General features: G+C 53.1%; 1 protein-coding gene across 3 annotated transcripts in view; it reads right to left on the bottom strand.

Moving 5' to 3' along the window:
* Positions 1–3,298: 3,298 nt before the first annotated feature.
* The window catches only part of SLCO2B1 (solute carrier organic anion transporter family member 2B1), a 46,508-nt gene continuing 35,006 nt past the window's right edge, over positions 3,299–14,800 (bottom strand). For all 3 annotated transcript variants that reach the window (XM_047878474.1, XM_047878473.1, XM_047878475.1), the window contains 5 exons: positions 12,782–12,947; positions 8,188–8,351; positions 6,682–6,746; positions 6,237–6,357; positions 3,299–5,153 (listed from right to left, as the gene is read on the bottom strand). In XM_047878474.1, the coding sequence (XP_047734430.1) occupies positions 4,970–5,153; positions 6,237–6,357; positions 6,682–6,746; positions 8,188–8,351; positions 12,782–12,947 (700 nt within the window). In that variant the 3' untranslated portion in view covers positions 3,299–4,969. The remainder of the gene's footprint in view (positions 5,154–6,236; positions 6,358–6,681; positions 6,747–8,187; positions 8,352–12,781; positions 12,948–14,800) is intronic.

The following is a 14,800-nucleotide window of genomic DNA, read 5'->3' on the forward strand; positions in this document are numbered from 1 at the left end:
CTGCCAGGAGCTTTCTGTATGCTGAGACTTTATCTGTGCCCTTTCTTTTCCCTGGACACCGTTCCCAGCTTCTCCACCTGGTGTGTTCCTACTCATCTTTCAAGACTCAGCTTAGATGTCCCCACTTCTAGGATGCCTCTCTTGACCCGGTTCAGGACCTCCTAATTCTCCCCTTGATTAGCGCACCAGCCTCCTGCCTGAGCTCTTGGCCTCCAGCTTCCCTTTACCACTCAAAGCCCCCATGGTGCAGCCAGCAGCCTTTCTAAAACACAAATCTTGTCATGTCACTCCACTTAAAATAACCAGTCAATGGAATTATCCATCAATCAATGCTTCAAGGGCTTCTCCTTGCCCTCAGGAAGATATCCAAAGCCTTCTGCTGGAACTCAAGGCTTAGTCCCCAGTGGTGTCTCCAGCCTCAGCTCTCCTGTCTCTCCTGATTGCCCCACCCAGCACAGTACACCCCTGCCACATTGCTCTTGTGTCATATCTCAGACGCACCTTGCTCTCTCATGTCTCCCTATCTTTGTGCATCCCAGTGTTTCTCATGCCCAATCCCTTCATCTTACCTGGGGACTTCCTGCCTAATCTCCTAAGCCAGCTCTGATCTAACCTGTTCTGGAAGACTTTCCTGATGGCCCCAGGAAGAGTTTGTGGCTTCCTCTTCTTTATTCCCTATATGACTACTCATACTTTTGTCACTGTGTGTCAGCTTGTCTGCTTACACTAGGAGTTTGCTGTATCTGACACGTGACTGTGTCCCCAGCAGTGCCAGCACAGGTGCATAGAGCAGCCATGTAGGATTTGTTGGTTGGGTGGGTGGTTGAACAAACGAATGAATGAATGGTGAATGAATCCATCCTTGAACCATCACTTCTTGGTCAGCCCCAGAACTACTGTCTCCAGGGTAAGCCCATTTTATAGCAAAAGGGGCAGCAGGGGAAGGGACTGCTCTAGAAGGGAGAAAGAAAATCAATAAAAATGTAAATCTAGTTGAGAAAAGCTGTCCCAGGCTGGCTGTGGGGAGAGATAAGGCTGGGCAGGCTGAGCCCTGGCTGACAGTGGAAGAGAGATTAGGGGACAAACAGAGCTGCAGCCAGGGCAGTGTGTCTCCCTCCTTGGTGGCTCCTCCCTCTGTCTTCACCCCGATCCTGCCCCCATGTTCCATGTGTGCCTTAAATTCTTTCAGGGACAGGGGAAGGAAATGTACAAATATTGGTCATCAGGTGCACTGCCTGTATGTTATTATTTGGTCTTCACAACTTTTGGGAGACAGGAAAGAGGAAGGATCAGCCTCACCTTCAAGTGAAGAAACAGATGCAGAGAAGTTAAATCACTTGTTCAGGGTCACATTGTAAGTGGCAGTCAGGATTTGAACCTGAATCTCACTGACTCTAAAACTGTTCTTTTCACTCCACTCCACCAGAGGTCTACAGCCAGACTTCAGATGGTCCCCAGCCTCTGAAATCAGATGCACAAGTGTTGATATGACTGTGTGCAATTTTAATGGAGATATATCTTTTTATTAGTGTCTTTAAAGTGGTTGTCATCCACCCTCCATTACCTCTACCAGGCTTTCTCTGTAGAGGTGGTGGCCTTTGAGTTGAGTCTGGAAGATTGGGTAGGACTTCATGAGGTGGGATGGAAAGCCAAGCAGTGGAGTGGGGATGAAGCAGGCCTACTAGGTAGCGGGAAGTGCCCGTGTTGGGGAATGTTAGGGGGAAAGAATTCAACGTGGCCAAAGAATGTCAAAGGTGCTGTGGGTTCTTGTTCTTCATTTATTTGCACTCCAATCATGGCTCCTGGCTCCCAGCTCGAGAGAGGCATCTGCCTGACCTGCAACTTTCCAGGGTGGGTCTGCCAAAGGGCCTCTAGGCCAGGCATCAAGATGTTCATTCTGGTCCCAGGAGAAACTGCTAGATTTTACCACCAGTTGACACTAGCATGGAGACTTTAATGACTTCTCCCAACTTCCAATGGCAGGGTGAGAAGAAAGCTCACAGATGCAATAGCTTGTGGCTCCTCATTGGCCAGAGGCCATAAGAGCATGGCTCCCTGGAATCCATCAGTCCCTGGGAACCCCTCCAGCCCTGACCTGTTCCACCCCTGGCTCTCAGCTCCATGTCTCTCTTGCGATGACTCCTGGAGTCTCCTCGCCCTGACCAGCCTGGGAGATTTTAAACACAAGGACCTCATTTTCTCCTTCAAAGCTGAGCTTGACCCAGAGGCAGATTCAGCATGAAGCTAATGCTGCTTGAGTATCCGGGTCTCTCTCTAGGCCCAGGAAGGGGCCTCTGCAATGTGTTCAGGTTGTCATATCCTTGGGAAATCTGCAAAAGTAAGATGCTTTAACCACAAGCAGTTAAGATTGCTAGTTCCTTTTACTCCAGCTACTTGTGTCCCAGTTTCTCTTTATGTGAGGTGGTTGGAGGGGCCATGGGCATTTCTGGGATCTGGCTAAGGGGCAGTTGAATTGGGGATCACCTTAATTTGGGCTCATTGGGATATATTTATGTGATTCTCAGTCCCCTCTGTATATAGATAAATCATTGCTAGCTACCTCTGTATAGAGAATGGCCTCTAAGAATCTTCCTCCTCACTGTCCAACTCAGCATTGTGACATCAAGGTATCATATCCAGAGGTCATCTCATAGCATGAATGTGTTTTATGCTACCTGACCCTGGAAGTACATGGGCACTAGAGAGGAAACAGGTTTGCAGTGACAGAACCAGAAGCGAGGCTGCAGAAATTCCTTCCAATCGTCAGGGGGGAGAATGTATTTTAGAGGTGTGCACGAGAGTTAGTAAAAAGTATGCTATTTTCCTGAATTGTGTGATGTATTTTTTTGACTTCTTTTCTCATTATTTTCAAAGAGGTAAACTTTCACTCTTTCTTACCAATTTTGTGTTCTTTTTTCTTTTAAAGAGGGCTCCCCAAAGTTTATAAGCTTCAATTCACACAAAACCCTGGCTTCACCATTTATGTTCTGTCTGATCTTGGCAAGTTGCTTAATTTTTCTGAACTGTTTCCTTTTCTGTAAAACGTGAATGACAATTTGGACAGGTGAAGCCTCACAAACTTCATGACCTGATCCCATTTCTGAAACCATGACTAGAGGAAGTAACCCAGTCAAATGAAAATTAGACCAGAATATACAGACAGGGAAAGATGTCATATATAAGAAATAATAGTGAATAATGAATCCAGTAAAACTTAAATCTAAATAGCTGGAAGTAATGTGGTTGTTGCAAACTCTAATGCAGTTTGTAAGAAAGGAATTTTGTAATAGAAGAGACATTATGCAAGAACAAATTTAATAATAAGCTGTATCTATAACTCCAAATTATTTCTGCAAAACCTGGGAAAAGGAATATAAAGCGTAAACAGCCTCCTCTTGTTGGAGGAGAATTTGAAATTCTCGGCATTGATAACAGGCTCAGATAGATGTTAAACATTTAAAGATACCAGCCAATAGAATCAAAATGGGAGTGAGAACTGTACCTTCCCCTTCCTTTTTCACATGGGAGAGCCTCAAAGCCCTGCCACAGGGAGATGCTCAGAGGGTCAGAGCTGCATTGCCCTCCTGTCCCCCACCTGCCCCCCAGCTTCTCCCCTGCCTCCAGCACAGGGCTTGGGAAGCTGCGGCTGACAGACCTGCCTCTTGCCTCCCAAGCAGCAGGTCCCAGCCAGGTCAGGTATGTGGTGGCAACAGAATGGGCTGGAGAAGATCAGGGAAACTCTCTCCCCCTCTCAGGGAGACAACCAGGCCAGATAAGACTAGCCATAAAACAAGACAAGGCCACTGAAGATAAGGACCAGTTGGTTCAGACACAAGCATTCCACAGACCCGCTCATTACATAGAGCCTGACATTAACAAGTCCCAGCATTCTAGGCCTGGGCCTTACAAAGAACAGGTGCTTACACCAACTCAGGCATCACAGAGAACCAGATGTTACCCCCAAAACATGGTTATCACAGAACCAGGCATCTATACAGCCCCAGGCCACAAAGAGTCAGGCACCAGGAAGGAAATGGTGAAATTAGGATCTAGTCACAAAAGTAACAGTGACTTTGGTGGGCCCTGCTCAGAGTGAAATCTTGGCAATGCATAAGTACCAGTGAATGTGTGCAGAGTGTGTTTGGTCTTTGAAGTCAGAAAATGCCCAAGTGTGGGACCTGGGTCTCCCTCCCCACTGGAGCCCTTAAGGCCGAGACTAGGCCACACCCAGACTGTGGTTCCCTGAGGGCAAGGACTGGGACTTCCTGAGTCCAGAGAGTGAGCCTCCACCTCAGCTAAACTCCCCAGGGGCCCTCACACCAGGTTTGCTGGAGACCCCAATCAGCCTGGATGTCCTGTGAGGCCAGCTCCCTCCCTAGTAGGTCCCGCTCAGAGTTCAGGGCTCTGCCTCCAGGGGGCGCCAAATGGACACTTCTTGACAGAGGCTGTCCTGGCCCCACCTCCAGGCTGAGTGGGGCTGGAGATGAGACTTGAGTCCATACTGACCACACAGATGGTCATGGCTGGAAAAGGCCTGAAAGCTGGCAAGTCCATTTCCACCTGACAGAGGTGGTGGCTGAGGCCCAGAGAGGGTGCTCCCGGTGAGTGGCAAAGCTAGGCTAGGACCAGGTGTGCAGGGCAGCCTGGCCTACTGTTGTCTACTTCTCTATCTTAGGACCTGGGAGAAAGATATGCAGTCCTTCCACCAGGAAAGCCTGGTCAGGTCAGCCTGTCTGGCTGGGGGAGGAAGGGGGAAGACCATCTTGCATTAGAAGTGGCCAACACACCAAACCCCTAGACAACTCTTTGGTTCAGATGAGTCCCAAAAGCCCAGAGAGGGTCAAACTTGCCCAAAGTCACATAGCAAGTTAGCAGAGGAGTCTGAATTAGAAAACGGGGTTCCTGACACCCAATATTGGGCAAAGAGCCCAGAGGAGGTATTCCCAGTGGCGGCCACTCTGGGACCAGCTCACGGTCTGAATTCCTCAGGCTTCTTTTCTGGCCCTGACACTAATGGCTGCTGTTGCTGTAGGCCAGGGATGGATACGGTGACCTGGGTCCTCTCCTCTTTGTCCTGCTGCCTTAGGATGGCCAAAATCAAGGCAAAGCAGGCCAGGGAGCTTGTCTTGAAGAAGAACTGGAGGCCGACAAACCTGGAAAAGAGCAAGGGACTTGTCAACTCAGGACCTCCCTTGTCTAGGGCTTGGATGGCCTTGGCCTGGGGCAGAGTAGGGTCAGCAATCATCACCCATTGTGTGATCAGAGACATTGAGACCTTGTGGGTGGAAAAGAGGCTTCCAGCCCCAGGGCAATGGACCCTATCACCATGGCCTTGGTTGGGGAGATGGGGAAGCCCCTGGAATTAGCCCCTTCCCTGGAAAAGGGGGAGATGCTTTGCAGAAGGAGTCCTGAACAGGGAGGCAGAAGCCTGGGCATCCTCCCTGCCCTGTCCCCAGCTGGCTTATAGCCTGGGACAGTCCTCTCTGTCTAAGGGCTCAGGGGGCCTGATAGTTGCAACTTGGGATCACCCCACCTGCCACAAGAAGATTCCCTCTCCACTCTTTCCCTAACTCACCAAAGCTCTTATTTGATCTTTCTTCCTATAGAATGAGCACTAGTCAGTCCCAGCCCACAGGAGCCATGCCCTCCTCAGAGCTGGAAGTGACCAACTCCCTGCTCCCAGCCCTGTTAGCGAGTCCCCTTCAACCGCCTATCCCATCCCAGCAGCTCTCTGCCTTCAGGTTTCTTTGGGTTCCCCATTGCACAGATGGGAAGACTGAGTTCCAGAAAAGACAGGTCTCCCAATGAAAGAGACAGAGCTGGGCTGGATCCCAAGCCTCCTGTGTCCTAAATTGGCCTTCTCCCAACCCCACCTCAACTCCCCATCTTTCTCACAGCTGGGCTGCTCCCCTGATCCTCCCCCATGGTCCGCCACGGTGACACATGTTCCTGCACAGACCATGGTTAGACCATTTGGGTTCGAGGCCCAGCTTTGCCTGTTATCAGTTGTGTGACCTTGGGCTGCTTTAATGGGTCACTTTCCTCATCCAGAAGAGTGGGGGGACAGTGGCTAGCTCGCAGGACTGGTGAGCTCAGTACTGGATATAGTACCTGCTGCCTAGCAGGGGGATATCGATGGGCCTCTCGTCCCTGCTGCTGTCCCACCTGAGACCCCAAGAGTATTTCCGGCAGCCTCCCCATGGGGCCCCTGGCACCCCCCCCACCTCAGGTCTCACCGGTTTCGGAGCAGGTCATGGTCATAGTAGCGACAAACGGCCCGCCGCCCACAGCTCTGGGCCCAGTACACACAGGTGGTGTCGATGGCGCTGCCGTGGATCACTGGGCTGGGCATCCAGGCTGGAGGAGGACATGCTCAGGGGACAACGGGCCTGGCATCCTGCATTACCCAACCCCCTACTCCCTGGCATATGCAACCCCCCCAGAGCCACTGGGGCCTCTTGTCCCATAAGTCTTTGGCCCTCAAGCCCACCCCTCACCCTGATGTGAGACGCTGCCTCCCTGGACAGCCCTCTAGCTGCTTGCACACCCACCTCCAGGGTACCAGGTCCAGTTTGTCCAATGGGCCTGTGAACCCTAAGGTCAGGACCTGGGTCCCGCTCATCCCTGTGCCACAGGCCCAGCACACAGTGGGTGTCTAAGGGTCCCAGGAAGGTTCTTTACCCAAAACTCTCAGGAGCATGAACTGGATCCCCACAGCCAGCGTCTTGTCTTCTTTCTTCACTCCCCTAAGAAGCAGAAACACGGTGACATGAAGATTGAGAGGGTCTTGGCCCTCAAGGGGCTCTCACCATCCCCTGCTCTCTCACCACCCAGGGGCCAGCCTTCCCCCAGTCTGAAGGTCTGTGGGTTTGGGGTTGGGTGGGCTCAGGTTCCATACTCCATTTCCCTTCAACCTGTCGAGCCCAGCGCCCATGTTCCAGGCACCCCCACTGGCCATCAGGGTCCTGTGCTGGCCTCCCTGTGTTCCTGGCCACAGACACCTCCCCTCTCCCTACCCCTGGGCCCACCAGATTCCCCTCTCCTCCTACACTTGGCAAAACCTGAAGCTAGGCGGCCAGACATGGCTTCCAACTTCCACAAGTGCCGGGAAGCCCCAGCCTAGTTTGCCCCGGAAATCACTGGCTCCTCCTTCGTAGTAATACCAGCAGCTAGTGTTTTGGGAGTGCTTCCTATGAGCTCATTTTGTACTGCAACCCCCGCCTCACCCCCATGAGGTCGTTTATGCCATCAGGCCCATTTTACAGGTAAGGAAACTGATGAATGTTTAGACAAGTTGACTTGGCCAAGACCCCACAGCTGGTGGGTGTCGGGGGGTCAGAATCTGTGAGCACACCGCCTGCAGTAACTTCTGCCTTGCCCGGGCATCTGATTCCTCTACCTTCTCTCTTTTGGCCAGGCTGCTTTACAGATCTACATGTCTTGTCGTGTTTATGAGGGTCTCCATCCCCCTTCTAATTTTCTAGAAAACAGATGGGGAACCAAAATAATCCCAACATGATGAAAATTTAGAATTGCCCTGCTCTGAGGTCCCCTTATTCCAGCCCCCACCCTAGGAATGCTGACTTTGGCCTTACGTAACAATTTGTCGGTCCCAGCAGGCACCCTCAGGACAAAGGCCAGAAAGAACATGAACCAAGAAGCAGTGCTCTGCGTGGGCTGGGTCCGCAGTGGACACACAAGTGCTTATTGACTCGAAGGCTCATGAGCCACAACTTACAGGGCTTGATTTTCTGGGTGTACCTCCTGTGGCTCACTCATCACAGGTAGGGTGGGGGCGGGGAGTTGGGGGACACTCCATTTTCTCCTTGCTGTGACTGGGTGGCCAGGGCAGGGCCTTAGGTGTGGCCTCCCGTCCCCTGAGGTAAGTGAGGACCTGGGCTCTGGTGCTGGCACCAGTACTATTCCACCCAGCGGCTGTGATAAGACCTGGGGCTGACATCTGACTCTCTCTGAGCCTCGGTTTTCCTATCTGTAAATGGGGAGGAAACTTCACTTTAGCAGGTTGCCGTGAGGACGAAGACGGGGCAGCGAGAGCCTGGCCTGTTGCGGGGGGCCCAGCACACCCGAGTGGCCTCCTTCTTGGAACCCCTCCCTCAGGATTCCTTGTCCTGCCTAGGGTTAAGGACTTCTTGGTATCCACCAGGTGTGGCCTGCCCCTGCTTTCACCTTAGGATGAGCATGAAGGAGGGTGTGTGGGTGAGACTGGCCAGTGCCGCACCCAGGCTGACCAGGAACATGAAGGGCAGCACCAGGTGGCTGCAGGCGGAGTCGCAGGAGCCCGCGGGCACAGGGCCTCCCCCTACCACGCAGCTGCAGTTGGCGTAGAAAACCTAGGGTGGGGAGGGGGCAGAGAAAAGCCTTCAGGAGCCTCCAAGGGCAAACAGCTGGCCCAGGCCCCAGAAGGCCCCAGAAGGCCCCAGAAGGCCCCAAGGGCACGAGCCAGCTGGGGTGGAGCTGGCTGGAGGCTGGGATTTCTGACCCCTGCAGCCAAGCATGACCCTGGACACGCATGGTTCACACACACATGGGCTGAGGCTGCCGGGAGAGGGAAGTGGTGAACAGAAAAGAGAGAAGGGCCTGGAAGAGCATCAGCCCCACCACACCACACTCACACATTCACACACGCTCACATACACCCACACTCACACAATCATACACATACACACCACACACTGTCTCTCCCACACACCACAGTCCCACAACATACACTCACACACCCACCCACACACATACATCCACACTCACCCAGTCACATACACACACACACACATACACATGTGCACACACACTCTCTTTCTTTCACCTGGTAATGCCAGAATGTTCCAAATTCCCGACTGGCTGCACAAGGAATCAAAGTAACAGAGTGTTTTGGGGAAGGAACTCGGATTTTCCAGTTCAGGGTTCCTCTTCCAGGGCACTGGGTTCCAGACTAGACTCTCAAGGGAAAATGGAGATTTCTTCTCTCCAAAAGGATGGAGAGATGCAGGCAGCACAGTGGGCACCCTGGCTCAGCACGTGAAGGGCAAGGAAGGCTTCTTGGAAGAGGGGCGTTGGATTTGGGTCTTGAGGAATGAATAGGAGTTTTCCGAGAGGAAAACTGAAATGAGCAGAGGGAAGGTCAAATGCAAAATCCCATGAAAGTGGAAGGAAAGAACCTAGCAAATCTTTCAGTGAGCCTGGAGCAGAGCGTGCACGCGGGAGAGGGCAGAGGGGAGGCGCTCCAGGAGTGCGTTGGGAAGACATGGTGAACAGCTTGGGACACAAAAGAGGAACCTGGACTGCTGTTTCCAGAAACACAGTGCACCAGTACCCTGCCAATCATACTGCCAACAACTTAAAATGCTGGATGAAGTATTGAAAACATTGTCCTGAGTGCATCCATGAGCTGGCAGAAAGTGAAAAACTCGGGTTAGTACTAAGTGCCTGGAATCCAGGGAGGTGAGCAGAATCCGGAAATAAGCTTTGGCCGCGATATGTTTGCGGAACTTGTACTAGGGAGTACAGCTTTCTGAGGTCTGGGGGCTTCAGGGCCAGAGGATAAATCTTAGCCCTCCCTCCTGCCAGGATGAAGTCTACTAGGAGACCCACAGAAAACTGGGACCCCTCCAGAGGCTGAGGTCTGAGTAAAAGCTGAGTCCTTTTCAGACTGTAAGGAATGGCCCCTAGGCTGGCCCAACGGTGTGTCTGACTGTAGCCCAAATCCCTACCCCCTACCGTGGCCTGGAAAACTTCCAGCCTAGGATTCTTTCAGAAGTGGTCTAGACTGCCAGTGCCCTCAGGCGCCTCACAGGAACAAAGCAAGCCAGGAAGCCTAGGCTTCTCTTCCCCATAGATCAGAGTTTCTGACCTGGTGCCCCAGGGACCCTCGGCCTCTGCTGGGAGACAGGTGTGCAGGGATGGGTCCCATCAGCCCTCGAGGGGGTCTGGTCGGCCTGGGGCAGCCTCTCACCTTCAACCCTGGCGGCCTCAGACACTTCCCATTGTGGAAAGGGTTGGGAGGCCCTGAGCTGGACCCTGGGAGCCTTGGGAAGATTGTAAGCTTGGAAGGGACAAGACCTGACAGTACAAAAGCTGCTCTGGCCCCTGGGAGGGGACGGCCCGGGGAAGGGGAGGGTGGGGGGTGCGAAGACAGGCCAAGATGCCCAATGTGGAGAGAGTGGTAGGGAGGCAGGAGGAGGGGGCAGAGAATACAGAAAAGGGTTTTGATTTGAGAGATATTGAATAGATAAAATTAGGGCAAGGCAAAATGAGGAAGAGAGAGACCTGGGATTCAGGCTTGGGTAACTGGGTGCTCTTTCCATTGCCTCGCAGAGCGCCTGCACGCGCTAAGGCTGAGCACACACCATTTGGACCTTTGCCTACAGGCTAAGCAGCCCACCCGGTTCAATGGAAGGACAGGTAAGGAGAGAAATATGCGAAGGCAAGATTACTGGAAGAGAAATCACCTGCCCCCGTGCCTTTTCTGGGGAGCAGAAGATTGCAGGGGTGGACACAAAGTGAGAGGCCTTTCTCTTGGGGTTTTCCCAGCCCTTGTTCACATTCATCTAATTCTGGCAGGAAGTTCTTCCTATGGATGACTTCAGTCTCTCCAGCTGCCTCTGATTCTCACTCCCCAGGGGGATTCAGCCTTACCCCCTGAGTCCCAGATCCCACCAAGCACCCACCTCTTTCCATCTTTCTCCTGGTCCTTTACGTGTTCATAAATGGTTACTGAGTGCAGCCATGCTGGGCGCTGACTGACCCAGCCCTGAGCCCATGAGCTCACCATCGACCTGGAGAGGCAGGCCAGAGACTATTCCAGGCCAGGGCGACAGTTCCTGATGCTGACCAGGGCCCAGCTGCACCTTCCCCCCAATACTATACCCAGACACAACCTCTAAGGATGCTCTGGGGAGGGGGCTGGGCTGGGAGGCCAGAACCCTGGGTTTTAATCCCAGCTCTGGCACTAAGTCTTTGGGCAATGCCTAATCCTTCTCTGGGCCTCCATTTCTCATCTGTATAATGGACATAGCAGGAGTGTGTATCACCAAGTGCTTAAAATGTCCCAGCCACTAGGCACGCTAAGTGCTTTTCGTAGGTTATGTCAATATGGCTCTTCACTTGCTATTCAATGAATTCAGCTGGGGCAAGCATTTGGCACAGTGGCTAGTATACAGTGGGTACTCATTATGATCACCTACATTTTATAGACCAGGAAACTGAGGCACAGATCAAATAATTTGCCTAAGGTAACAGAACCAGTTATAGGTAGAATAGGGATTTGAACTGGGTGGCCTGGCCTTAGTGCTCAGGGGCCCATATCCACAAACGTTTACTGTTCTCTTGGGGATCTTGCCTCAGCTGGCAGGGCCTGGGGTCCTCTGGAAGGGTCTTAGGGAGATCAAACCGGGCAAGAACAGTGAGTGCTAAGGAGGCCCAAGGCCTGGGATTATGATTATTGCAAATACAGTTTGCACAGCCCAGGTGGCTCCTGTTGGTTCTGAAACCCCATTGACCAGGTGCTTTACTCTGCACTAGCCGTGGGGTCCAGATCTCTCTACTTGGAGGAACGTTGGGCTTAGATGCCGATACCCAGCAGGATGCAAAAGCAGGGGTTCCGCATGACAAAGGTGGGGAGCCCTGGAGAGAGGGACATGGTGTCCTAATGACCAGCCTGACACTGTACCCCCCCCAGCACCTCCCCACACACACACATACACACATGTTAATCTACAGCCTGGGGGCCTGAGGAAGGCTATTATCCTCATTTGTCATTGGGGGGGACTGAGGAGAAAGGGAAAGAGGAGTGGCTAGTCTCGGTGACCTTTTTAAGGTTCACAGAGTGCACGCTGCTGATTATTCTGCCCTCTCTTCCCTGCTGGGAGTCCCTTGAGGGTAAGGCCTCTTGCCTCTGGGTCTTCAGTCCCCAGCACAGGGCCTGGCACAGAGGAGGGATTCTGCGAAGGTTTGTTGACTGACTTGTTGACCGACCGGGCTCACTGTGCCAGCCTCCCCACCGTCTCCCTGTCTCCTAGCCTGCACTCGGCTCACCTTCCTCCACACTGTGGTCTCAAGTGTGATCAGACACAGATCGGACCCTGTCACTTGCCTGCTTAAAACCTATCCAAGGCTCCCCATCACTCTCTTGATACGGTCCCTACTGGTGGCCTGGCATTCAAAGTTCTTCTTTGCCTGGGCCTCGGTTTCCCTCTTTGAAACCTTATGCTTCTGCTCCAACAAGTTCTTTGCAGTTTCTTGAAACGCTGTGTGCGTGTGCCATGTGCACGTGCTCGCTCTCAGACTCTGCTTCTGCTGCTCCCCCTGCCTGGAAAGCCCTTTCTTAGTTTGCTCACTCATCCTTGAAGATCCAGCTCAAAGGCCACTTCCCAGAAAGCCTTCCAGGACCCTTCCAGGCAGGATGTATCTTCTTCTATCCTTGTCTGTACTTGTGGGGACCCTTTTTCCTGCCTACCACCAGCCCTGGAATTCCTGACTTGTTTCCTTTTGCCTCTCCCCTGCACAGACAGCTGGAGCCAGATCTGGTTCACCCCTGTGCTCTGGGGCCTGGCCCATGGCTGGGCCCAGACTGGCGATAAAAGTTTACTGTGAGAATAATGTTCTACATCGGCCAACAGAAGGAGACAGACTGGCCAACAGATAGACAGACGGAAAAGCCACAGAATGAGAATGTTCAAAGATGGAGAGTGTGATGGGTGCACAAAGACAGGGAGGGGCGGAGAACCCCAGGGAGGCAGAGGAAGCTGTCAGAGGCCGGACCCACCTGGCTTTTGTCCAGAGCCTCCTGGACCACCCGGCTTGTGCAGCCTGCCTGGCAGGGTGTGAGGTACTCCACATGGGTGCTGGGGTCGCAGATAGGGTTAAAGTCGTCCAATGGACAGGAGCAATTCCCTCTGCAGGCTGGAAACTGTTCTAGTCCAGGCAAGTTGCTGGGGGGAGACAAAGCTGGCAGAATTAGCCTGGCTTCCTGGCCGCCTCACCCCTGTAGCCCAGCTCCCCACCCCAAGAGCAATGCCCACATGTTTCAACTCCACACAGAGATTTGTTCACTGTCAGGGCTGTTCCATGAAGGTGCAGTGGTGGGCACCTTGCAATGGAGATGTGCAAGCAGGGAGATGAACTAGAGGCTGTGGGAGGCCTCCCAATGGGAGAAGCAGCGAGCACAGTCGGATGGAGGCCTCTGAGACCCCTTCTAGCCCCAACACCCTACGAGCCTTTGAATTTTTGCAAGCATCTCCACTCTTCAGTGGCCCTTCTTTAGGGAACACAAGATAAACTCATCCCAGAATTTAGTCTCAGATGAAAAGTGCTTTTTTCTTGATGAGCTGGATTGCTTCCTCTTCTTAGAAAATTCGAGTTATGTGTGTTGGGACCAGTCAGGGCACCTGACTAGCTGCAGGATCACTGACCTGTCCCTGCCTCTCACTGGGCCTCAGTGTCTCCCTTAGCTCAGCTGGGGACCCCCTCCCATCGCCATCCTGTAGTTTCACAACCTCTCAGCTCACATCACTACCCTGTTCACTGTGGCTACTGCAGGACTTAGTCCCGCCAATTCCCTCTGGAGGGCCTGCCCCCAAGTCCCAGGAGTGCCCCCACTCTAGTCAGCTGGGGCAAGATGGGGTGGACAGGGGCAGGAGATCAGAAGAGAGGATGAGTTCAAGGGGTAAGTCACCCTGGGAGAGGTGCAGAGGGGGCCCCCTGGGACTCAGAATGTGACCTGACTTCATAACCAAGAGGGAGAAAACCTGCCAGGGAGCCTATGGCCAGGCTACAGAGGAGGCCAGAGTGGCCAGCTGAGGGTCCTGGGGACTTAGGGTGGGTATGGACAGAGTGGCAGGCCTGGCCAGCTTTGTGCCATCCCGGTTCCCTGGAGAAGAGGCCCAGCAGGGGCAGGGGAAGTGAGTAGGACGACTGTTGAGTCAGCCAGCCTGTAGCCAGAGTTGGGAGTGGGGTGGGAGAGCATTGGGGCAGAGGTGAGTTCTACTCTTTCTCCTTCCCTCAGAGGAGTCTCCCTCCAACAGTGTGTGGGGGTCGGGGGGGGGGGGTGGAGATCATCTCTCCCTCCTTTTCTGCCAGGCAGGGGAGGGAATGGGCTGGCACTGCTGGAACTGAGGCTGCACCAGGGGACTCCATCCAGGGGCAGACCCTCATCAGGAAGGCCGAGTGGATGAGAGCTGGGGGCTCTTCCTCGGCCCCTTGCTCCTGTGGGGAGAGCCCTGGCGTCAGGCTCGGCCCCTCCCAGCTGGACAGCCCTGGGTGGGTGACTTCACCTCTCTGAGCCTCTCTATCCTCATCTGTGAAATGGGGATAATGGTAGGACCCATCTCAGAGATCCTGTGAAGATTCAATGAGACAGAATATGGGAAGAACTGGGCAGGACGCTGGGAGCACGGGAGACCCTCAGTTCTTGGTGGCTGTAAGTATCATTAGTTGGGCTGGAATATGAGAAATTCTCCTTAATTTGCTCAGTTTGTCCCAAAAGGCTTCTTCAATGAATTAGAGCCCAAAGCTCAGTTGAGTGAATTGCACAAAGAGGAGAACACAGTGAGATGAGATGTCAGAGTCAAGGTGAGAGGCAGAAGGGAAGGGAAATTGGCATGTGTGCTAGGTGACTTTTTTCCATTTCCTTTTTGCAAAACTGGTGCTAAAATATCCATTTGCTCTTTACTCTACAAATCATTTAAAGGCTCTGGCTCGCTCCTCAAACAGGGGACTTTAGAGGGCCTGGCTAAAGCTCCACCAGCCGTGCCTCGAACAAGGGCTCTGCAGACAGGAGGCAGTA

The sequence above is a fragment of the Prionailurus viverrinus genome, chromosome D1 (genome assembly GCF_022837055.1).
Source record: "Prionailurus viverrinus isolate Anna chromosome D1, UM_Priviv_1.0, whole genome shotgun sequence".
NCBI lineage: Eukaryota > Metazoa > Chordata > Mammalia > Carnivora > Felidae > Prionailurus > Prionailurus viverrinus.